General features: G+C 39.7%; 2 protein-coding genes across 2 annotated transcripts; both read left to right on the top strand.

Annotated features, from left to right (window-relative positions):
* Positions 1-5,690: 5,690 nt before the first annotated feature.
* Positions 5,691-9,060, top strand: spag7 (sperm associated antigen 7). Its single transcript, XM_013272331.3, has 7 exons — positions 5,691-5,846; positions 6,817-6,884; positions 6,991-7,079; positions 7,193-7,277; positions 7,363-7,452; positions 7,796-7,952; positions 8,040-9,060. Exons 1-7 carry the CDS (start codon positions 5,762-5,764, stop codon positions 8,153-8,155), a joined length of 690 nt encoding a protein of 229 aa, XP_013127785.1. The 5' UTR covers positions 5,691-5,761; the 3' UTR covers positions 8,156-9,060.
* A 1,178-nt stretch (positions 9,061-10,238) lies between these two features.
* chrdl2 (chordin-like 2) lies at positions 10,239-16,712 on the top strand. The gene is made up of 11 exons (XM_003446781.5): positions 10,239-10,462; positions 10,898-11,010; positions 11,103-11,196; positions 11,306-11,451; positions 12,111-12,204; positions 12,389-12,450; positions 12,976-13,138; positions 13,261-13,449; positions 13,554-13,727; positions 15,560-15,652; positions 15,773-16,712. Exons 1-11 carry the CDS (start codon positions 10,396-10,398, stop codon positions 15,904-15,906), a joined length of 1,329 nt encoding a protein of 442 aa, XP_003446829.2. The 5' UTR covers positions 10,239-10,395; the 3' UTR covers positions 15,907-16,712.
* The last annotated feature ends 8,826 nt before the right edge of the window (positions 16,713-25,538 follow it).

A 25,538-nucleotide genomic window follows, 5' to 3' on the forward strand; every position in this document is an offset into this window, starting at 1 on the left:
TCACACTGGTTGTGGTCTACCCATAAGGTTTCTTACACTGAAACAGCCTTCACAGCCTTTCTAAAGGCTTAGTGGCATTGAAGAAAGTAACACGTTAAAGGGAAGTTGTGCACTTTGAACCAGATCAAATTTGTTAGATTCACTAGAAAAGTTATTTACTAGTATGTTGGAGCTATATAACCACAAGAATAATGATGATAATAGTGCCATGATAGCTGCGATATCAGATACGTTCCCAAACAATCAACTAATATTCACCATGGTATTTGAGTAACTGGAGAAGTAAATAACAGTCATAAACACAAACGGTCAAAACTTTTACTGTTTCCAATAAGACCGAAAAGGGGAAAAAAAGAGTGAAACTCATACCCAGGAGCTACTAATCAGATACACTTCATTAATTGATCATCAGGAAGTGTGAGCACCTCTATAATATAGTGTTATTGGTTTGCTGGCCTTGACCTTTAATACAGTACACACTGCTGTTGTTTGCTATGAAAATCCCAGCAAATTCATCCTAAGGTCAGACTGTAAATCCTTAGAGAAAACTGCAAAAAATCCGAGAGCTACATCTAGGACTCTACAGGCCTCAGTTAACATGTTAGACTAGGAATAGAATAACTTTATTATTCACATTAATTGAAAATTGCCTTCGGTTCACCAAGCCATAAACAAGTCAATCAACACACATTCATATATACCCACACACAAAACTTTGATACAACAAGAATAAAAACACCTTTGTACACTTTTTTACTAGCTAGAGGAATCCTTGCTGTTGTCTCGAGGGCATTAATTCAAAGTCAGAATTAAGAGGGTGTTCAGGGTGTTGTGGAAGTTTTCCATTAAATAAAGCCTGCAGATGAGCGGTGAGCGGTAGCTAACATTCTTTAATCCAAACACACAAAGAACAGACAACCAAGCCTCGTGGAGCCCACATGACCGCGGGACAGACGGTCAGCAGAGTCTCCCTGAGCCTAGCATGGCTCTCAGTTAAATACCTTCTCCAGGAACAAAAGGCAGTACACAGCTGTTTCACACCTTAAGGTTCACACTCCCTTGCTACCTCCCAGAATTCTCAAAGAGACAAAAGATTCTTCCTGTGGAGTTGTCTGCTTCCCCCAACTTCCTAACTAGACCCCCACCATTTGTCTTACAGTATGGGCGTGAGACATGTTAAAATCCAGTGGCACCAAGGCATTATACAATAAAATAATGTGAATGATACATAAGTAAAAGAAATTCCTATACAATCGTCAGCAACAATAGACCAGGCTTTCCTCAAAACAGCCTGATGATACAGCTTATCCAATTAAATTTGTTGTCGACCAGTAAGTTTTCCAGCAGTTTGTTCTTAATTGCCACAGTCAGGCTGAAATATTGATTTTAAGGATGCTTTCAATCAAACTGACATAAACTCTTTCTAAAACTTTGTGGCCAACTCCAAAGTCTCTTAACATCCTATTAAGAAACTGTGATTCTCTGATTATTTCCTTGCAAACTGAGTCAACATTAATCACAGAGTTAAACTTGTCATCAATATATGTTCCCAAATACTTCAAGCTATTAATGACTTCTGCAGACTGACCAGAAAGTGAAAGACCTGTTATGGTGCCTGTGTAATAACACCAGCTCTTTTGTTTTGTTGTTATTAACAAACAAATGACGTGATTTACACCATTCTTCCAACATACGCACCTGAAAGAAATAGTTGGTGTTAGAGTTCCTATAAAAGAGATCAACAATAGCAATATCATCAGGATATTAAAGTTCATGGCAATTAGAAGAAGACTGAACAAGTATGGCTTGTGTGGTAGGGTCGCTGGGAGAAAGCATTTTCCCTCCAGAAAAACATGACATCAGAGGCTTAGGTTTGCAAAGCTGCATCTGAACCAACCACAAGATAAAACCAAAGTGCAGATGTTTGGCCGTAATGCACCAGGCGATGCTTGGCAAAAAAAACCGAACACAGGATATCAGAAGCCTCATAGCAATTATCAAGCACGGTGGTGGAGGAGTGAGGATGTGGGCTTGTTTTGCAAGGACTATGCATCCAAGCATAGCAGCAAAACTACAACAGAATGGCTGAAAAAAGTCCAGATCTCGACCCAACTGAAATGAGAGCTTTGCATTAACAAATACCAACAAACCTCAATGAACTGAAGCTATGCTCTAAAGAGGAGTGGCTCAAAAATTATTTCACAATGATGTCATCGTCTGATAAAGTCAGCAGAAAACAAGTTATTGCTTCAGCTTATTGTTGCTAAAGGTGCTTCTACAAGCTACTGTAATTAGTCTTTCATAGGACTCCATTGAGTCCTGTGTTCTCATTCTTCATTTTTAGCAATGCTACAATTTAGTTAACTCACTCTCTGATTAGCATTCCTGCACTGACAACTCTTTGAGTCGTTCTGTGAGTTTCTTCTTCACTGCATATTGGTTAAACTTCATTTCACTTTAACTTTAATCATTAATGAAACAGCACCTGCATGCTTAAATAAAACAAACCAAGACTGGCACCAATAACCATACAATATTCAAAGTCACTTTTTCCCCCCATTCTGATGCTCAGTTTGAACTTCAGCAGGTTCTCTTGACCATGTCTGTATACCTAGATGCAATTAGTTGCTTCCATGTGATTGGCTAATTAACAAGCAGTTGAACAGGCCTATCTAACAAAGTTGCCAGTGAGTGTATATTCATGTTGTTAAAAATAAATGTATTTCAACTTCAAAGACACTGCAGGAATTTGAATTGCTGAAATCAGACATCAGCTCTCTGACTTCTTCACTGCATTACTCATTCCTCCCATTATCATGTAATTAATGAGTGTCAGTTTTGGGTTGTTTTTTTTTTTAAACAAGTGTCAGGTTTTTAAAAGTACCTCAATACTCCCAGCAGTCCATTGTGAAACACAACTTTCTGTTTTAAGCTGTTGTTGTCAGCTTTATGAAGACAGACGGACGTATAAACAGGTCTGGCTGGGGGGTGGGTTCCCTTTTGTAGTTTGATCACGCTGTGCTGTCTGAATAGTTCACCCCAGATGACAATGCAGGGCACAATACAGTGGCTCATGTTTACAAATAGCATCCATGCCTTTAACACCTACAACCCCAAAGCAGTTATTGACCACCTTCGGATCATGGCTCATTTGACTCTACATCATGACCATATGGATAAGTTAATGTTTGAATCAGCTGGTTGCTAAATATCAGTGTTGCAAAATATATGATGGCACCTTTTTTGTTGTGGATTAGTGGCGAGTGGTTATCTGTTTCTAACATAACAGTTAAACGTTTTCGTAAAATGAAGTCGACAATGAAAACCACAGAGCCAATCAGTAAGGACATCTGACCTTACGATCAAAGAGAGGCAGACAACATGACAATGAATTTGCTTTGCAGTCGTGACTGCTGGATCCTGACATTGTCTGTCTGTTCTAGACAATGTTGTCCAGACAGACAGAATGGTGAGATAACATAAACACAGACAAGAGACATAACACTTCATTCACAAAAGCTCTATTCCATCCATCACAGCTATTTGGGTCAGTCACTTGACCATTATTGTCCCCTGTCAGTACAGGGCCGGGGCGACAGCATGCCAGACTCAACCCAGACTGCTTTCCATGCTTTTATTTCCCCAAGGTCAAGCCAAGTTGGGTAATTGGTGGTATATGGAAATTAATTGTATATTTTAAATGGTTTTCAGATGTAAATTATGTTTAGACTGACTGGGAGCATCCCAACTTGACAACGGCATCAACAAACCAAACATCAGCGCATTTATTTTAATGCATTTATTGGCAACACTGCAGACCAGAAAGGTAAAGGTGACAGCTTGAACAGTGCTGTTGTAAAGAGTGTGAGGTACATAGCAGATACACACCTAAGAGCTGTAAATGAGCTTTGTCTAGCTACAGAAAGTCCACTTCAAAAGCATTCATTGTCAGATCCCACAGGATGCTGGGAGGCCAAGAGGGGTCGAATGACAGTAAAGTTGTCATAGTTTCATCCAGGAGCGTTACCATGACCACAGCTGCCTGTACTGAATATGTCAGAACTGATGATGTGATAACTTTCAGGCAGCATTAGGCAAGTGGAGCGCTGCTAGTATCTCATAGCACAGCACCTGGAAAAATAGAAGAGTAAAACGTCAGTTAAACTTGCAATTAGAGATAATTTCTTATGGGTTTGTACTTTTAGCAAAAGCACTATAACAATCGTTCCACGCCTACCTGTATCTTCGGGGGCAGCCGTGATGACCAACAATGTATTCCTGAGCATAGCAGAACCGTCTGCAGAGTCCTCTATACCCACAAGTCCAGTACTGTGTTTCTGGGTCAGTTCCTGTAGATAATTATTTAAAAATGACATTCCAGCATCCCTGATGAATGTTGGCTTACTGGCATTTCCATAAGCTATGGTGGCAACGAATCCTTCAGATATTTACAGCAGCTAAAATGTATCTGACATAGAAAGTTGTATCATTTTATGATGTCTTACTTCTCCTCAGTTCAAACAAAAACAGGCCCAGTACACTTACGGTGTAGTTTGAACATATGATTTGCTTCATTTCGGTCTCTTACTGTAACAAAGCGGATGCATTCAATCCTTACCCTCCCCAGCTGCGAACATCAGGAGAAGCACGAGGAGAACCAAGCCCAGTCCCTTCATGTTTGGGTACCAATGAGCTTTCAGACACTGCCGCTGACGCGCTGGTGCTGCATTTATACAGCAGTTGAAGCACAGGGGAGGAGTCCGGGGTGCTCTGTCGAAATCACAATAGCAGAGCATCACTGAGTGATGAGAGTCTGAGGGCTGAAGGTCAGGACTGTCGGTTCACTCAGCATAATCAACATCTGCAGCCTCTTGAGAATTTGAAGTTTCTTTTTGTTTATTATGCAAAAGAAACATCCTGTAACTGCCTGTCAATATGCGAAAAACAAACTAGTTCTTATAGGACATGCCCCTATGGCAGGGCAGAGCAGTTAATTTAGACGAGAGTGGACTCTTTCAAAAGAAAATGCCCTGAAAATGTAGCATTTAAAGGTAAAGAACTATCTAATATATTTGTATTACAGAAGGTAAGCAGAACAGTTCTGTCTGTCCTGCTGCACTTTCAAGCCTCTGTGCACGTACTGCTCTCCCCAACTCTGAATATGGCAGTAGTTCATGTGTTACTGCTGATGCTGGGAAACTCCAAACTGCACAAAACATGCTGGTCCAGTGACGCAGGGAATGATTGTTAACAAAACAATAACAGAGACATATATATATAATTGGACAGCATGCCCTCTACTGCTTATGCAAAGTTATTTGCTGGCATGTTTGGCCCTCCCAAACAACACAAACAAAACAAACATTTATATACACATATAAACCTAGAAACTGGGCCAATCAAATGAGAAATGGATTTTGGCTACAATTTTTCAAATTGAAAATAACATTTTTTTTAAAAAAGCATGAGAAGCTCAGCAGCATTACGATTGTCTGCAACAGGATGAAGCACAGAGCAATTTATGTATTTAAACGCGCTTATTGTTTTTGGCCTGATAAATGTAACTGTGATTTAGAGAAACAGAAGTCTAAATCAATTTCACTACAGTCGTGCAGTACAACCTTCTGGTAGAAGGTGGCGCTGTGTAATTGAAATGCGGATTTTTTTGCCCCAGCGAAGACGACTCAGTTCATCCGCGCCTGCGCAGTCTGTACAGCTGCAGCTAAAAGCAGCCTTTACGGGTCTGCGCTATCATTTCAAGATGGCGGACCTCCTCGGTTCAATCTTAAACTCGATGGAAAAACCTCCTACAGTCGGCGACCAGGAAAGCCGACGAAAGGCACGAGGTACATATTGTATTGCCTAAACAGCGAATAGCGTCAAGCTAGTCTGAATCCGTTTAAATGAACGTGACACGGGATTTAAACGTATGTGAAAATTGAAAGGAGAGGCGAACCAGGCATTTCTCGAGCTGCCATTGGTCAGTCCAGCCTTCAGTAAGCGGCGGCTGACCTGGTTGAAGAGTTAGCACCGCCTCAACACAACATGCTGCAGACTGTCGCAGACAAGTCTGAGCTACGGGCAGCAGCTGAAACGCAAACCTGCCGAGAACAGTCAGCCTTTGCCACCTGATTAAGTTACCTCTGAGCTTTCACAATGCTCGGCTTTCAAATACAGTTTCCTGAAAACCAAGTTACGCGAATTCACGGTGCATGTATTAACCCTTTCTGTCTCCCAACATATTATCAAAATCTTAACTATTAGGTCTGGGAATGTGCTTCCTACCTCGGTTGCCTTTAATTGATAAATACTGTGTAGGCTGCTTAAAGCTTACAGTTACAGTCAGCAGCTATAACAAAAGCACATATACTAAAAACTGCAGTAACTCTTAAGTTGCATATGGCTCCAGTAAAAATTGGATATTTGTGTAGATGCACTCTTAATGCTTTCAAGAGTCAGGCTCAAAACACTGGCAACACTGAGTGGAGTGTTGGTACAAATAAACAACAAAGAAATCGCTTTTCAGTTGTGGCGAAGACATGGGCACAACCAAATCTCTTTAATTAAGTATAGAGAGTGTGCATATGTATAAAACATCACAGACATGCAACAGATAATAGGATCTGAGTCACTGATGCCTGGTGATTTTGGGATTACAGGAAGCCTGTTGTTTTACTATCCTTGGGTCATTAAGGAAAACGACCAGGTTTTGCAGTAGGACTAGATGTTCTGTGTTTAACAGCGGGGCACTCTGAAAGTTTGCAATACTAAAATGCATGAGTAAACACATTAAAAATCAGTTGTTGTTCTTTGAAGAGCAAGCAGCAAGGCTCAAGAAGATGGAAGAAGAGGAGAAAAGAAAGAAAGCAGAGTTCAGGAAAAAGGTGAGACCTTTAAATGTCTTATCTAAGACAAAATGAATTTGTGGTGCAGGGCTTTTCTGACCGCCTTCATTAATCCTGCTATTTATCACATGCATCTTTTATTTAGATGGAGAAAGAGGTGTCTGATTTCATCCAAGACAGTTCACAACAGAAAAGAAAATACAATCCCATGGGGAAGATTGAAAGGAGTATATTGTACATACTATTTTTCTTTCATTACTAAGTAAAATAAGCATTTATCTGCCTTGAAACATATTTCTCCCCCACTTGTCGATACTGTTAAGATTTCATCTCTTCCTCTCTCTCAGACATGATGTTGCAGAGGTGGCTGGTTTGACGTCTTTTTCTTTCGGGGAGGATGAAGAGAGCCGTTACGTCATGCTTTTCAAGAAGGTACGAGTGCTTTGAAATCCAGTGTTAGATCTGAAAACAATATTTTTAGTTTTAGATGACTGATGGGAAAATGTTGTCCTGGCAGGAGTTTGCTCCATCAGATGAGGAGCTGGAAGCCTATCGCAAGGGAGAAGAGTGGGACCCCCAGCTGGCAGAACAGCGGCGCAGACTAAAAGTAAGACTGGTGCTCCTCTGTGTTTTTAATATGTGTGTGTGTGTATATATATTTCTTCTTGACTAATGTTATAATTCCTAAATTTAAATATTTAGAAACTAAACAAATGTACCTTCTAAGAAGCTTTCAAAAAACATTACCATACATATGCAAAGTTTGAAACAGTGATAATGGTAGTTGCTACTTATGCTACTTCTGTGTTAAAGTGGCGGCACTTTATCGCTCTGAGATAAAGAAATTAAGTTGAGTAAAAAAAAATAAACTTCTTGATCACATTTCACTTTGGTGCTTGATGATGATTACCTTGAATTTCTCACCATGTTGCCCTTTCTTGTCGCTTCAGGAACAGGCTGCACTGGAAGAAGCAGCATCCAGTCAGACAGAAAAGTCACAAATATGCCCCAACTCTAACTACAGAGACAAGTACAGTCACCTGATTGGCACTTCAGCTGCAAAAGATGCTGCACATACACTTGAGGCCAACAGGGCTTATGGATGTGGTGAGTGAAGAGGCCGACTTACAGGAATGAAACCCTTTGCTTTGTGTCATTCTCTTTGGTCATTGTGCTGGTTGTTTTCTGTCCCAGTGCCGGTGGCCAACAAGAGGGACACTCGCTCCATAGAAGAAGCCATGAATGCAATCAGAGCAAAGAAACGGCAGAAGCGCGAGGACGACACGGGGGCACACGGCAGCAGTTCTTGAGTCTCCGGCACGTTTGCCGTCTGTCTGTCTGCTGTTTGTGTGTGAGCACGTAAGTGCGTTTGTGTGTGTCTCATTCATCCTATAATGCAATATCCTGTACGTCAGATGTACAAAAGTTTAATTTATGTATCAACAAGCAAGTGTTTTATCATGCTTTGTGACCAAGACTGTGCTAAAATTAGAAAAACTTGCTCAGTGGAGGATCTTCAGGTGTGTTGGTGTCTGAGAGCTGGGTTGTTAAACACATTTAACATTTGCCTCACACTCACATGTGAACTGTATAGTATAAACATGTTGTCTGAGTGTTCAGATGCATAAAACCATCGATAACGGCAGAATATTTTTAGCAGATCGAGCCACAGCTGCGCAGGATGAACTTTAAAAATCCAGCTTTTAGGTAGTTAGAATTGAACTCTCCACTGACAGTGTCCAAAATGTCCAGTGCAGTTTTATAAAGTCGTAATCTCATATTTTAACAAGGTTTTGGTTTGGTTTGTTGAATTTTTCTTTTTAGTCTAAACCTGTGTCACATTGTAAAGATGGAAGCATACCATTTTTGTCTGTCATATGAGGAAACCCTCTTTTAGAAATCAGTTTTGTTTCTTTCTGTAAACCTGCACTGACTGTGTATTCTTTAACTCCAGTGTAAATGTTTTATTAAAAAGCCATGTGATTGCTTACAAAAGGCATCATAATAGGAGTTGGAGTACCAGACTTCTTAGGATGTTGTGCCCTCAGTTCTGTTTTCTGGTTTGTTTGTTTTTTTTTTTAATTTCATGTCTTTTGTTTGTTATAAACAAGAATTCATGCAGGAGTTCCCGGCATCTTAGTGTCTCTTTTAACATGGTTGTATCGTTTTATCCCCACATGTATTAATAAATGGAGAAAAGTGTTAGATCTTTGTATGTTTGCTCCCGTCTCTATTCTCTCAGCAGGGCGAATAGCTCTCACTCCAATACAGCTACATGCATAACCATCTTATAATCAAATCGGCATCTGTGATACATCACTGTCTGGTCATAATGGCAGTTACAGTGTATCGACTTGCACTAAATTCCTTTTTTACATTTTCTCTATTGATGTGTTGTTTTATATCACACACGCTGCCTTGGCTTGAGGGCTGCTGCTCTGACATCATCCGGTAATGTCTTTCTGTACAGTTGTGAATTTGTTTCCTTGATCATTGCAGCCACGAACTACAATACTCCTTCCACGGTTGGGATGAGGTTTTGGTGTTTACTATGTCTTCTGTTGCTAACCTGACATGTAAAGCGATGCTTTGATTTACTGTTTTTCTTTCAATGGACATATGATTAAATGTTAAAACAAAAAAGAGTTGTGCAGATATTTTGCTGTTACCAGCGGGTTCTTCTGATGAATCTTTCAGAAGTATGTAGATTTTGCCAGCAAATATAGTTTTTTGTATGTAAACTTAATGGCCACTCCACTAGGTTCAGCCTCTTGATAATATAAACGTCTAATTAGCCAATCACATGACAGCTGCCCAGTGATTTAAAAAATGTGGACAAGATGGACCTGTTGCATTAGAATGAGTAGGAAAGGTAATTTAAGTGACTTTGAACTGTAAAGTAAATATCCAGTGAACAGCAGTAACTTTAACACGTGACTCCCAAGCAGCTTTTGGAAAGATCATTTGCACAGAGGGTCACTTTTACTGATTCGTTTAATAAAAAAAATACAAACATCTTTGTTTGATCACTTTATGAATAATCAACGCATAAATCCTGGTTCATAACCTCTTTGCTACAACTCCAGTACACGGTTAAAGATTAAAACAGTTTAATCCACATTTTAAACGGCGCCTGTCTCAAACAGCTAAAGAAACGCTTTTAGGGAATTCCTATTAACGCTGATACAAATACATGAGTGCAAGGTTAAATTATTTAAGTGCTTTGATTGCCATCATTTTGGTACTTTCTACTTTCTAAAGAGAGGAACTGACACTATTTCTGAAACAGTGACTTCCACTTCTGTAACGTGGTCACTGTTTAAGCTGTTTCACTTGTGATACGTCCACTCTAATGCCATCCCTGTTTGTCTCCTGAAGAAGGCGCCATAGATTATCCAACAAAAAAAATGTAGGATTTTTTTTAATTCCTGTTTCACACTGTCCTGCAGTTTCTGTCCCGCAGAAACACATATTTATTGCGCGTTGAAGAGTCAGTCGGGCACATGTAAAAAAAAAAAAAAAAAAAAAAAAAAGAAAAGGCAGGAAAAAAATGAAGTCCATGTTTTTGTTCATTTTCATCATTTGGTTTGCAGCTGCAGAGCTAAAACCCCGGAAAGGTAAGAGCAGACTGTTGATGCTTATTCTTTCCTGATCAAACGGGTGTTTGAGGGGGGCTTTAAATGTTAAGGAGGGGGAGAAAAGCATGAAAATGCGACTCAAATGAGAAAAGTTTGCTCGGATTCCGCGACTCATATATTAGGATTAACGTGTTTGCTGCACAGTTTTCTTTCCCTCTTGCTGTCACAGAAGTCAGCAGAAGTTAAATCATGACTTCTGTTTCTCTAAATAGTCTTAGGGAACAGTCCGCTCTTTGGCATCTGATACGTTTTCCACGTTTTAACACAGTTTACACAACTCAAAGGTGACAGTTGCTTTGGAAAATGTTTTATGCAGTACTGAAGTAGTGTGACTGTCTTTATTTTCTGCCGATCCGTTTATCTGCGCCATATGCGTTTCTCAGCAGCTCATCTTTTTTTTTCTTTAACTCTCAGGGTCCGGTGTGGTGTGTACTTTCAAAGACAAGACATATATCCCAGGAGACAGCTGGCATCCTTATCTAGAGCCTTTTGGGTACATGTTCTGCATACGCTGCGTCTGCACAGAGGTAAAGTTAATACATTAAAGGGATATTACACCAAAAGAAGCCAAAATTGCTGAAATAGCAACCTATAAACTCTGGGATTTGCTCTCTTTTAGACAGGCCATGTGAAATGTAACACAATCAAGTGCCCTGTCCTGCCATGTGAAAACCCTGTAGCTGAGCCTCAGCAATGCTGTCCGAGATGCACAGGTAGACTGACTCGTCACACACTGTCAGCTTAGGCTTTTGAGAGAAACTACTCCTGTTGTGATTTTTAAAGCATCCCATCCTGCTTGATGTGTTCTCCCCCCTCTCCCAGACGAGCCGAGGATTCCTGCAGGGCTGAGGGCTTCGGTGAAGTCCTGCAGGTATAATGGGAGCATTTATCAGCCCGGGGAGACATTCACCAAACACAACCTCTTCCCATCCAAGCAAAGCAATCAGTGTGTTATGTGCACATGCTCTGTGAGTTCAGTCTAATTTGATACTTTCATGTCTTAGTTTCTGAATAAAGAGTTTTCATTTTTCAGGGAAAGTTTCCATGTGATTGTAAAAAGGATGTAAAATGCAAAAAGAAATAGGAGAATATTCAGAACCTTGGCAATGTAATCCATGTTGAAGTGTTAGATATGTAAAGAAAAATCATTATATACATGTGTGGGGTGTTTTTTAAGTATAGTGTTATTGCATGTATGAAGAGAAGTAGCTGCCAGTGTTATGCAGTTGTAAGTGAAATGTGTTGCTGTCTTGCTTTAGCTGTTATGTGCACATAATACAACGTGTACTTTAAAATATAGTGCAGTGTGACAAGCTAATCTTATAAGCTTTTAAGTGCTTTTTGCTTAAAATGTTGTACAAAAACAGAATAAACAGCAATTATTTAACCAGTGAATAACTTGTACAGGTTTAAAAACAGTGAAAAAAGCTTTCGTCACATTTCTTTGCCGTGCTGTATCTCAACAAGGAGCAATTTGTTGTTTTGGTAGCGATGTGATGTGCTGTTACAACACGTTGCTATCACAGCGTGATTATTATTATAATATTATCTAATTCGTTCTACTTTTTACAATAGATAATTCTCGAATGTCATTTATTCTTAATACTGGATTTTTTTCTTATCACAGGATGGAAACATCTTCTGTGCTCTGAAAACCTGCCAACCTATCACCTGTTCCTCCCCCGCGTCTGTTCCAGATACCTGCTGTTTGCTTTGTAAAGGTAGTCAATCTTCTCTAAGCTGACAAAATGCCTTTATTCAGTTTCCAAGATGGAATTCACAAAGCAATAAGGAGCACTTTTTTAGGATTTTCACATATAGGTTAGGGGGCGAGCAATGTAGCTGATTAATAAGAGTGTTTTTATTGATATTGATCTACATTCCCCTTTGATCTTTTTCTCTTAGATCATGGCATCAGTGGGTCCTCATCAACTGAGGATGGAAACTATCAGCTAAACAGAGGCGTTGTATGTATTTTGCTGATTGCTTTCATGGAAAATTTGCCTGCATTTGGAAATTATATTTAAATTTAGTTTAAGACTGCAAAGTGGTCTCACCGGTTTAGCAGCTGCAGTTTAATTACAGGGCTTGAAATCTGACAGGATCTGGTAAGCTGTCCTTGCCCGTGTCACCGCGATCACGACAAAAGTCGGAACAAGCAGGCTGATTTTTTTTCCCTTATGCAGTTATCCGCCCAACTTGGCATCATATTGTTCAGATTCTTTGTGAATCACCCATTTGCTGTGATTGTTAGTGACAAAGGCACAATCTGTGGTTCATTTGGCCCAATCACTGCACAGCACTGAGCTGCATTGTCATCCTATTTAAAGGGAAAAAAATGAGCTAAAAGCAGTGACTCAGATGTCTTGAGCAATGTTATTAACTTTGGGGCATCTTCTGATGTTCCTTCAGCTTTCACTTTGGGGGCAAAGCAAGTAAATTCAGTAGCTAAATACATGAAGGATAACTGCATTGTCTTCTGTTTTACATAGAGGCATTCGGTTGATCAGTGCTCTGGAGAGCAGAGCAGGGTGCGGTCCAACCGCGCCACTGCACCCAGGACCTCTCCTAGAGGCCTGAGTCTCAGTAAACTCAACCTTAAAGGGGCTTCAGAGACCACCGTGAAGATTTTGTTGCAGAGGAAACACCAAAGAGGTGAGACTTTGTCAAAACAGAAAGATCATTTGTAGGTATTTTATTTTATGGACATGCTTCTCACAACTTTACAATCGTTTCCATATGTAGCACAACACTCAGATGTTTTCCATTTCTCTCAGCGTGTTTATACAATGGCAAGACATACTCTCATGGAGACATGTGGCACCCAGTTTTGGGTAAAGTCCTGGAATGCATCCTGTGCACTTGCACTGACGGCATCTCGGACTGCAAACGCATCACATGTCCTACCCAGTACCCTTGCCAACATCCTATGAAATCAGCGGGAAAGTGCTGCAAGACTTGTCCAGGTAGTCAAACAATACTTGTAATATAATGAGCTGTTTATACAGATCTGATGTTGATGGACTGTAAACATCATCCATTCAACCGCTCTCCTAATTGTTTTCCCCAGAGACTAAAGCTGAGAGTAACCAGACCCAGTGCTATCTCGGACATAAAAATAACCTCTTGGTGTATAAAGTTGAATCAACTCTGGATGTTGACTCACCCAACACAGTTAGGATCATTGCTGTTGAAAGACAAAGTACTGCTGAAGTTGAAGTACAAGTATGGAACACTATAGAAGGTACTGCACCCGCTCCTCTGAGCTATATTATAGGAAAATGTAACATTTTTTTCAAACGTGCTCATTTTTTCTTGCCAAGTATTAGATGAGAAGATTGTGAGCATGTACAGGTTTCCTGACTGTTCAGTATCATCACTCACTTAGCATACAGAGTGGCTTTCATTCATTTTAGAGGTGCTGGTCAGCAGATTCTGTTACCTGAGCCAAGCTGTTTTCCTCATATTTCCAGTCTTTATGATAATGTAACTTAACTCCCTCCAATAGACTGTACATAAAAGATGCACCGCTACTCCAGCTAAAAGTTAAAACTGAGAAAATGTACAGTTTTAAGATTCAAATATATTCTTGATGGTCGCAACATGCCTCAAAAAAAGGTGGGACAGGGTAACGTTTGCCAGTGTGCAGCCACCTCGCTTCTTTTAACAACAGCCAATAAATGTGTGGACTTTTAAGAGAGGAACCTTGTCCCGTTATTGTCCGGTATAAAATTATCACTGAAACAGTCTTCTTTGTTGTTTTTTTTATTTCATGACACGCCAAATGTTTTCAGTTGGTGAAAGGTCTGGACTGCAGCGGGCCAGTTGAGCACCCGGACTCTTCTGCCACACAGCCATGCTGCTGTAATAGATGGAGTATGCGGTTTAGCATTGTTTTGCCGAGATGCAAGCCTGATGGTGCCTTTTAAGCTGCCAAACTCATAGCCACTAATGCACCTCTACACTTCAGAGACGCAGGTTTTGAACTTTTGAACAACAAACCGAGCTCCTCCTGTGTAGTTCCAAGGATGCGGCATCCATGTTTTCTAAGACAAATTTCTGATTTTGATTCATCTGACCTCAGGACAGTTCTCCACTTTGCCTCGAGAGAAGACAGTGATGTTTCTCGATCATGTTCACATGTGGCTTCTTCTTTGCATGACAGAGCTTTGACTTGCATTTGTTGATGGCACGGTGAACTGAGCTCACGCAGTGATTAATGCAGTACCAAAGATCATGGGCTTCCAGTACTGATTTTTGGCCTTTTCCCTTGAGCACGGAAATTTCTCCAGATTCTCAGAATCTTTTGGTGATATTATGTACTAAAGATGATGAAATCTTTTAATTTTATGCCAAGAAAAATGATTCTGAACTTGCTCCACAATTTGCAGTTTTTGCAGATTAGTGACTACCTTCAATTCAATTTAATTGTATTTATGTAGCACCAAGGTAAAAATGCTGCAATATTAGAAAGACACAATATTAGAAAGTGCTTGGAGACAGTGGCAAGGAAAAACTCCCACCTAGCAGGAAACAGGAAGGGACATCCATCTCTTGTGATTGGTTGGGAGTGAGGGGAGGGAGAGAGAGAGAGACAGAGTTTCATAACTATTAATGATTAAATGCAGAGTGGCATATAAACACACAGGGAATGAAAAGAGATGACTACGTCTTAGAAACTCTGCCTTGGCTAGATGCTCTTTTTACCCAGGCATGTTACTAACCTGTTGCCAATTAATCTAATTAGCTGCAAAACGTTCCTCCAGCTGTTTCTTTTTAGTACAACTTACTTTTCCCACCTATTGTTGCTCCTGTTCCAAGTTTTTTGAGACGTGTTGCTGCCATCGAATTTAAAAATAAGCTTTTTTTTTTGTAAAATAGTCACATGTTTAAACGTTTAATATTTTTTCTATCTTTCTATGAAAAATACATCATTTAATTCCGTTTTTATTTATTTTTGTTCCCCTCAACTCTTCTGAAATTGGGGTTATAGTTTCCAAAATGTGAAAAGCAAGACAAACATACAGCACGGCTGCACCTCTGTGTGATTCTCCTCTGAGTTCTTTATTTTTACAGGCGTTTTACAATTAATGGAAATTGGCGACATTCAAAGGAAAGACATTTTGGATCATCCAGAGAACTGCACGTTGCTCACAACACTCGATGAAGGTTTGTTTTTGAAGTGACTGATCTATATGGCAGATTTTGAAATCATTATTTTAGACTTATTTTACTGTGATTTTGTGTGTATATGTGTCAGGTTTACATCAGTTCTAATTTATTTTTCAGAGACATGGAGAAAATTTAAAGAGGAAGGAGAAAATCTGAGTAAAGCTCCTCAGACCACGATTTGTGAAGATGGCATTCGGGAGATTGTGACTTTCCTAAATCCTAAGCAAACTGAAGGCCTGTGTTCACCCTAATTGTCGCTCTTTGTATCGTTATTCAGAATAACTACTTGGATGTGCAAGTCAAATATATTATCTATACTGTTTTTAATCCTTCATTGAACATCATGTTTTAATCATCACATATTTTAGTTTTAAACTGTTAGGTTGCACAGCACAGGCTGTAGCAGTGCGCTCGACAGCTGACTTGCTTATGATGTGTACTTGTAATAATTCAAAAACTATCATGAATTTAGCTAGGTGCTATAATTATAAACGAAAGGTGAACATGTGAATAAGAAATGTAGATTTCTTCGCAGCTTCATTCAGTTGTAATTTTGGGACGAAGGCTTCAAAGACTGTTTTGGTATTCACTCAGTGGGATCAGTATTTGTGGAAGAAAAAAAAAAGCTTTGCTTAAGTACATGAAAGGAACTTGTATTTTAATATAAGTTGGGATAGAAGCCACATTTTGTTTGTTTGTGTGATCATCAAAGTATTTATTGTAAATACAGCAAGTTTTTGTCGCCTTATTTAAAGGGTATTGTTTCCTACATGATTTCTGTGTATATACATGTGACTGCTTGAATGTTTTTCTTTTTTTCTTGAAGTAGTTTGAGGCATTACATGGGGGTAAATGCACAGCTTTTTGCAATTTTGCCTTTTCTGATGTTAGCTAAAGACCTATTGTAGCTTCTTTTTGTATGCAGCTGCACAGTTTGTTGTAATATCCTGACATTTTACTCCTCCACGTACCTTTTGTGTATTTTACAGTGGGTGATGTAGTTGAATGCACTCTGTACCACCCCTCATGGGTATAAATAGCTTAAAGTTTTCTCTGATTTGTGTCTTGCTGTTATGTATGAAAGGATGCATTGCAGTCACAGTAGGAATCAGGATTTCTACTTGAGGCAGGTTGTCTAGCTGTTTTTGAGAATGATTTGCTGATTCATCAGTGGTCTGCACGCCGGCTACAGCAGTGCAGTCCTAAGACCTTCATCGCCTGGAGGCTTCCAATAAATCGAGCTCCGGAAGGCCGGATAAACTGTGTTCCAGCTGGAAATTAAATGTTATCAGAGGCGTGGAAATCAAAAGCAGAAGCTCAAACTAAACCTTGAAACTCATATTCTCCGATCAGCCACAACATTGAAACTACCCATGTAGTTTGTATATTTGTGCCACCAAATACAGCTCAGACACATCAAGACATAAACTCTGGAAAACCACTAAAGGTTGGTTTCAAGGAATTGAGATGTTAGTGCCCTAAAAACATGTTTGCCTTCTTCCATACTCTTAGTTTTTTTTTGCATATTTATCATACTTACACATCTCTGAGCATTAAAAAATAGAATTTTAGACAAAGATAAACCAGGTAAATACAAAATCGAGTTCTTAGATAAATAAGAGAAAAAAGCTATGCAAACCTGCTTGGCCCTATGTGAAAAAAACTGGTCCTCCTTGTTAATTAACTATGATTAACCACATTTTTGTGGAAACCAGAGTTCAGTTTAACTAGCCACACACAGGCCTGATTAATGCCAGACCGGCTGAATCAAGAAATCACTTAAACAGAACCTATCTGACAAAGTGAAGTAGGCTGAAAGAGCTAAAAAACAAACAAAAAAGCCGTTTCTTTCTTTTGCCACAAAAGAAAGAAACAGCTGAGAAACAAAGTTACTGACATCTGTCAGTCTGGAAAGGGTTAGTCATTTCTAAGGCTTTGGGACTCCAATAAACCACAGTGAGAGCCATTATACAAACATGGAGGAAACTTGGAACAGTGATGAACCTGCATACAGGACTCACCGAAGAACCCAGAACAACATCTAAAGAGCTGCAGACTTCACTTGCCTCGGTTAATGTTAGGGTTCATGATTCAGCAATAAGAACAAGATTAGGCAAAAATGGCAAGTTTCACAGGCTCATCTCAAAATGTTTATTCATTTTCATTTCATTTGTTTATTTTCAGCAGAGACAATGCATATTAATAAACACTCCTATAAATGCACCAGAGTTAGCCATGGGCTAATTTTCATTGTCAGCAGGTTTAGATGTAAAGCAGAAGAACTTCTGTTTGAATCAGTCTGATCAGTTTTTCAGCCACTTTAAAGAACACAGGCTGAATGCTGATTGGCTTGTAATTGTCCAGAACTTAAAGAATGAACTAGTTCTTATAGAGCACTTTCCTACTCTACCTGAGCACTCAAAGCACTTCATATAACATGCTTAATGGACACTAGCACTTTTTTCCAATGCTAAAACGAGTTTCTGTCTAATATGAGAGCAACTCAGGGTTCCATATCTTGCCCAAGGCTATGAATGAAACCACCAACCTTCTGATTAGTAGATGACCTGCTCTGCCTCCTGAGCTACAGCCACCGTAACCATCACAGCTTTTGTGTATGGGTGTAGCAACAGCTCTTTTCCAGATACTCTGGGCCAATCCCACAGCAAACTGACAGTTTTTATAACTGGATTTGTCATCATTACATTGTGTCCTTACCAAAAACATCCCTTGCTTGTGAAGGTCGCAATAATTTCATAATTTTGAACCTCTAATTCTGAAACATTCTTAAAAATAAAGGTTGGCTCGTTTATTTGGTCTGAGCACATCCTGATGTCAATTTCTTAAAATCCCCGAGTAATGATGGCTACTAAATTTATAAAATAGTGGTCAAAAGATTCTGACACTTTACTGAAATATACATTAAATTTCCATTTATCTGAATTTAATATTTTTTTGTTGACAATATCATCCTGTCATTTCATTTAAGTGATCCCAAATTAACTTTGAGTTACCCTCTGCTTTTTGCCCCTCAGCTGTAAAAGGCTGATGGGTATCGTTGTCACTCCACCAGGTCATCAGGCAACTGGGTGGGCGGGCAGGTGGTGTGGCCAAGAATGAGGAGCCATGGAGTTTGAAATTGATACCAAAGGTGTATCAAAACTCAAATTTGAGACTGAATCCTTCCTCCTAATAACAATTAATAATAATAACAACACTAATAAACCAAAATAACAACAATTAATTTGCTGCACTATAAGTCCACTTAATAGTAAAATCCTCCTCTACAATAACTTCTTTCTTAAAATTATTATACAAATGTATTTGCCAAAAATCATCTTGGATGAGCCGCAAGACTGATGACACTCTGTGGATGGACAAGACAAAAGCAAAACTTTTTGGAAGCTTTGAGTCCCATTACATCTGCAGTTCATAAAAAGAACACCAACAGTCAAACACGGTGGTGGTAGTGTGATGATCTGGGGCTGCTTTGCTGTTTTAAAACCTTGAAGACTCGCTGTAATCAATGGAACCATGAATTCTGCTTTTTATCCATCCTTTATCCCTGAAGCTCAAGCACAATCAGGCTATGAAGCCGGACAATGATCCAAAACACACCAGCAAGTCCACCTCTGAATGGCTAAAAACCACAAATGAAAGAAAAAAAATCAAACAAATAAAGGTTTTGCAGTGGCCTAGTTAATGTCCAGATCATAATCAGATTGAAATGTTTTGGCATGACCTTAAAAAGGCCCTTCATGCTCAAAAACCCTCCAGTGTGCCTGAATTAAAACAAGTCTGCATTCCTCCACAGTGATGTGAAACACTCATTGCCAGTTATTGTAAATGTTTGATTGCAGTTCTTTATTTTTGCCAAGGCCAGCACAACCAGTTATTACATTGGGGGGGAAATAATTTTCTTCCCTTAAAAAATGAAATCATTATTTAAAAACTGCAGTGTTAACTGTCTTGACCTGTCATCCCCTCCAAGTATGTGATGCATATGCACCTTGTTAGCAATACGTTACTCAGTGTTTAATATCCTAGACAAACTAAGGGCTCATTGAATTTATCACTGTAATGTTTGTAAAGTTATAAATGGTGACACGTTATATACGTCATTATTTTGATGAATCAGCTTGGTGGATGTGCAATATCGTGCTCTCTGCCTTCTTTAATAGTGCTTTATGGTTTGAACGAGCATAACTGAAGTTACATCCAAACCAGCAAGAACAAAGGGATTATTATTCAGGGAAGAACTCTCTAATAAATAATTCTCATGAATAGAGATGAGTTTTTAGGGGTTTAATCAATGCCAGGAGAGGAATATTCAAATAAAATTGTTAGGCTTTTCACAGTGTGCCAAAATTTTGCAGGAGGTCCGTGATAGTTTAAAGCTCTAAAAGATTTTGCATTGTTGCACAGAACTGGGGGGGGGAAAGGGTCCCGTTAGCAAGTCAGCATACTCATTTTTTTGTAATCTTCTAAGATTCATCGTGAATAACTTAAAGGAATATGAGGAGAAATTCAAAATATTGTGTGGAATTAATCACAGTAAATCTTACATATTAATCCCACATTACACAGATGTGGGCCAGAGGAAATTATGGCTTATCAAAACACAATAATAGGAATAAATAAATAAATAAATTATTAATACCATTTATTTCTAAAGCACCTTTTTAATCCAAAGATACAAGGTGCTTCACAGAATTTCCAATGATCAGTGGAATTAAAACACAGAATGAGTCAAATAAGACTGAATCATAACCAACATGGACGTAGCCACTGTGAAGTCTTCTTTGGTTTGTTGAAGCCTCAGTGTTAGTGTGTTGTTTTCTTTAGAATAAGAAGTTACCATTGGACAAATGAGTGGAGTATGCTCTCCATGCTGGCGACCTGTCCTGTGTGCACCCTGCCTCTCGCCCCTTGGTAGCTGGAATAGGCTCCAGTTCCCCTGCGACCCTGAACTGGATAAGAGGAAGAGAATGGATGGATGGATGGATGGATGGATGGCGTGGAGTGGTAGTTGTGAGTTGACGCTCTCAGTCAAACTGCAGTCTTAAATTGTATGGGTGCAATGCACAGACACACACACACTTGCTCATTAGTGCTAAGAAACAGAAAAAGACAGGCTGGGAGATTTCTGTGACTTCACCTACAGAGGATGATGTTGTGTTAGCACACCTGTCAGGCAAAGTGATCACCCCTAACTTCAAGCCTCACTAGCAGCCATATGGATGAAAAAACAAACAAACTATGTTATAGACCGTCAATAGAGGATTAATCAGGTGTTTAACATTGATTAATTGTTGTTTTTCCAGAAGGAAAAAAGAAAAAAAAAGAAAGAAAAAAGGTGGATTTTGAGACAGGGCCTTCCTGCTTTGAGGCAACAGTGCTAACCACCACAGTGCCATGCTGGTGTGCTGCTTAGCACACAGGTTTTTTCAAATGGTCTTTAGTTGGTCATTTTAACATGGTAGTCTATGGGAGGAATCACTTTTGTAGCTATCCTCCAATGTCTGGTATGTCTATGCTGCTGTGCTTCATGTTTCAGACATAGGTTGCCATCCCTTCACGATTTGTGAAGGCTGATATCCTAGCCTGATCTGATCCCCCCAAAAGTTTTTGTTTTGTCTTTACAAGTCTGAACAAACTGCCTGAAAAAACTGGAAATACTGATTTTTTTATTTGTTTTGTAAAAATTCATTTTAAAACGCAAAAATGGTGCAGGCACACCGACAACACTGTTTATTTCTGGATTCACGTTTCAGCTCTTGGTTTAATGAAGAACAGATAGTCAAATAATTAGAATTTATGTCTGTTGTTATAATCTGATGAATGACTGCAAGTATGTGCTTTTATAATAACGGGGTAAAGGACATCAATGCAACAACAAAACCACCTTTTAGTAAGAGCACTGTAGACAGTGTAACCTGCGCATGGAAATAATGAGCTACAAAGCAGATCTGTGGGAGCAGCAAAGGTTTATTTTGCTCAGCAGCACTGTGTGCAGTCTTTCTACGGGGCAGCTTGATCAACAGGTGTCAAATTATTACTGCCGGTTCCCATGCTTCAGTCAGAGTGCAATTGCTGATTTGGTAGACTGCGTGGGCGCTTCAGAATAATATTGCTTCCCTTCTCTGTGAACCCCCGACATGCTCTCTCTGTCCCCTCCCCTCAGACAATGACTCAATTGTGTTGCTTTCACACTTTGCGCCAGACAGCTCTGTCCATCTCTCACTAAAGGCATGAAACAATATTTTGAAAGCGACGCACTTCCCTTGTGTGCCTTCATTACTCTCACAAAAAAGCCTGTCATATTTTTGTGTTAGCTGTTAGACCTGACAGCTAACAACAGTCTGTCTCTTAGTTGCCCAATCAGGCTGTTCCAATGAAAAGTGTGAGAAAGGGGTGTTCTGCTTTGATGCTGCCAACTCAAATTAGCAGCATTAAACTTAAACGAACGTTTCCATGTGCCCTCCCTTCCTTTGAGCAAGTCAGCTGAGTTGCAAGTTACTTTTTACCTCTAAAAAACACGCTGCAGCCTAGTCAGTATCAGATGTTGTGATATGTTTTTATTTTTAATGGAAATCCTATCAGTCCACTTTTTGTGGATGCTTGAATTCGTCTCGTGGGTTAATTCAGCTATGCATGCTTAGTCTTGGCTCTTGCAATTGTAACAGCTGGGGGCAGTCAGTAGGTATAAATCATGCAGTCGGTCAGCTCCCTGTGTATGTGTACTCCACCCTGCTGCCCATGCAGCCCCGATTCAGTGAGAAGGGAAGAAAATGTGAGATTCGGGGTCACGACTCGGCCCAGGATTGGAGCCACTTCTTGGCCAAAATTGTGATTATTAACAAATCTGATTCGCTGTTGCTTAAAAATGTGAGTTCCTTTGTGAGAACAGTTGGTGCACGTTGCAGAAAAGGCTGCATGTTTGTGCAGAGTTGTTATACATGAGCTTTTTAAGCTTGCAGTGTTGACGAAAACAAAGAGAGCAGCTTAGTAGAGCTTATTACATTTACAAAAAAATCAAATATAGCATCTTGTAAATGGCTGCAGGAACTAAATCCTCACAGATGCGTACGGTGTTTTTGAGGAACTGAAGCATTGCAAATCAATCAGGCAGTCTTTTGATTCAAAGGGAGCCAAATTGTGTTAAGTTAATTAAGTCTGATAGATGTGTTTGCTTTCATAGCTGATTAAGGTGCTCAGCAGAGTCCCTGAGTTTATGCTTCTTCAAAATACTTCCGAAATCTATCAAGGGCTCTGTTTTTTACACCCTTAACCCTCCCGTTAATTAAGTTGGCCCTGATCATTTTAGCCGATGCTTGGAGTCGGGCGCCAAAAAATATGGACAGTACGAGGCTACGTGTCACGAATGCTTAAATCTTCATCCCTTTACCCCCGAACGACGAGGCTTAAAGGTCAGAAATATTAATGCATGCCTGCAATGGCAATAAACTATTAAAGACAGATCGCAGCGGGGCGGAATACCCCACCCCCCCACCTCGAAATAAGTGACAACTTTACAGTTATGATCTATAATTAACAATGGCCTCTTTTCAAATGTCAGCCAGAATATCTGAAGCCTTTCCAGGATTACATGATAAGTGTGTTACAGTTCAATTGTCCATCAAAAGAAATAATGAATAGGTTCAGTCCGCAGTGAGCTCATTTGGCACTTGAGTAATGAGGAGTGTTGATGAGGTATTCAGGCCTATTCTTTCCGAGCCAAATCTGGTGTTTGAGTCTCCACAGGGTTATCCTCAAAGCTTAACTGTTGGCCCTCACTTTGAGAGTCAAACAAACCTTCCCCAAACATTTCTCAGGCTTGATTGCTGTGACGACTGCTCCAGATGTGTAGCTGTGCCGCGTTGAAACGTACAGAAAAGAGACGTATAGATATGTAAACAGATCTGCCGTGCCTAAGACACACGCCATCAGCGCCTTTCTTCGCCATGTCTTTTGTTATTTTTCTTTTTGCGCTTGGACAGAGTATCCGACTCCCCTGCCAGACTCTGTTATATCACCAAGAGCACGGATGAAATGTGTTTTCAGTTAATAACTCAACTCATCAGTTTTTCATCGTAACATCAAAGAGGTTACAGAAGAAGTCGCTTTTGTGTGTTTATTCTGCGGTTAATGTTAATGTGCGGAAAAATCCAATGAAAACAGAAAGAAACAGGGTTCTCTATTGGCTTTGGTCTGCAATCTAAAGTAAAACTAGCTTTGTGTGTATTACAATAAGCTATGTGGACTATGTCTCCAGTCTTGAACATAGACATATGTTTTCCAGCTCCTTATTTATAAAGTTGGACCCTGCTATAGGAGTGTTGCATGAGTCACAGTGCTGAATAATGGTTTTTAGTTTGTTCTGGGCCTTAGGGCAGCATCTCACTCAAACCACTGTGTGAAACTGGCTTTTGAGACCACCCTCCCTTTTAAGCTAGCTTCATGCCTGGCTTCCACTTTTAAAGAGAGCTTAAACAGCATGTAGGAGGGACTTTAGCATAGAGATGAAGGTACTATCATACAGAACTAAAAGTCCAAGCATCTAGAGTGCTCTGGCGTGTATTTACTGTTGTGCGAAAAAACTGAAGGTGTAGACAGTTCCAAAACTCTACATGTTAGGACCTATTACAAAAAGATTTAGTCCTTCATAGGTTCTAAAATTAGTTAAAGAAAATCTCAGATGAAGATCAATATGAATCAATATTTATTTGTCACAAACTAAGTGAAAAAGCAGAAGCTCTGTGGGAAAAACTAAGTACGCCCAATGAGTCTGTAGCCTTTAGCAGCAATAACTCAAAGGAATTGTTTTCTATGCAATTTTATCAGTTTCCCACCTCGTTTTAGAGCCATTTGTACCACTTTTTTGTGGGTGTTTATTTATGCATAGCTTTCTTAAGGTCCAGCCACAGCATTTTAGTCAGGTTGAGGTCTGAGCTTTGATTCAACCATCGCAACACCTTGGTTCTTTTCTTTTGTTTCCTTTGTAGAGTTGCTGCTGTGCTTGAGATTTTTGTCCTGTTGCAGTCTGAGTCAAGTTTTAATTGTTGACAGATAACAGATGGCCTCACGTTTGACCCTCGAATACTCTGGTATACAGACGAGCTCATGGTCGACTCAGTGACTGCAAGGTGCCCAGGTCCTGTGGCTGCAAAACAGGCCCAAATTTTCAGTCCTCCGGCACTGTGCTTGACAGTTAGTCTGAGGTGTTTGTGCTGACTTGCTGTGTTTGGTTTTCACCAGATGTGAGAGTACTTTGTTTTTCATGTGGCTGCATATGTGGTAGAAAATAAAGAGAAGCATAAGAGGTCCTCTTTTAAGCACCCCATGAGGCTTCTACAAGTAAATCAATTATATATGACAACAAAAAATAATGCTCATGATATCACAGTGATGTCATCGAGGTTATTTACGCTGGGAATGTGGAGTTTAAATGCAAACTGGGCAATTTGCATTGTGGGAAGTGTAGGATCCAGAGGTTTTGAAGCCATTTGTACCACAGGGCCTTTAAAGCTTTGTGTCCTGCATCTGTCATTATTTATTGACATAACTGATAAATATAAAAACATCTGTTAGTATAAAACATCCCTTTGTATTGCATTCTTGGGGTATTTTGGGGTACTGTTTATGTCTATATAAAGCAACTGATCACACTGAAACTGTGTTGGCAGATTCAAGCACAACTGGCTGTGATTAATTACTCATCGACTGATCAGACTCAAAGGGGAATTTGTAGTTGCTTTGGTATTTACCCTTCTGACTTTTTCCTGATAACAGATTCTTTTAGAACTGCAGAAGGAGCCTGAGGTAACAGCATGAAGCCAGGATTCATCTGAGGCTTACACAACGGTAATGCAGGAAAAGAAAT

This window comes from Oreochromis niloticus, linkage group LG10 (genome assembly GCF_001858045.2).
Source record: "Oreochromis niloticus isolate F11D_XX linkage group LG10, O_niloticus_UMD_NMBU, whole genome shotgun sequence".
Lineage (NCBI taxonomy): Eukaryota > Metazoa > Chordata > Actinopteri > Cichliformes > Cichlidae > Oreochromis > Oreochromis niloticus.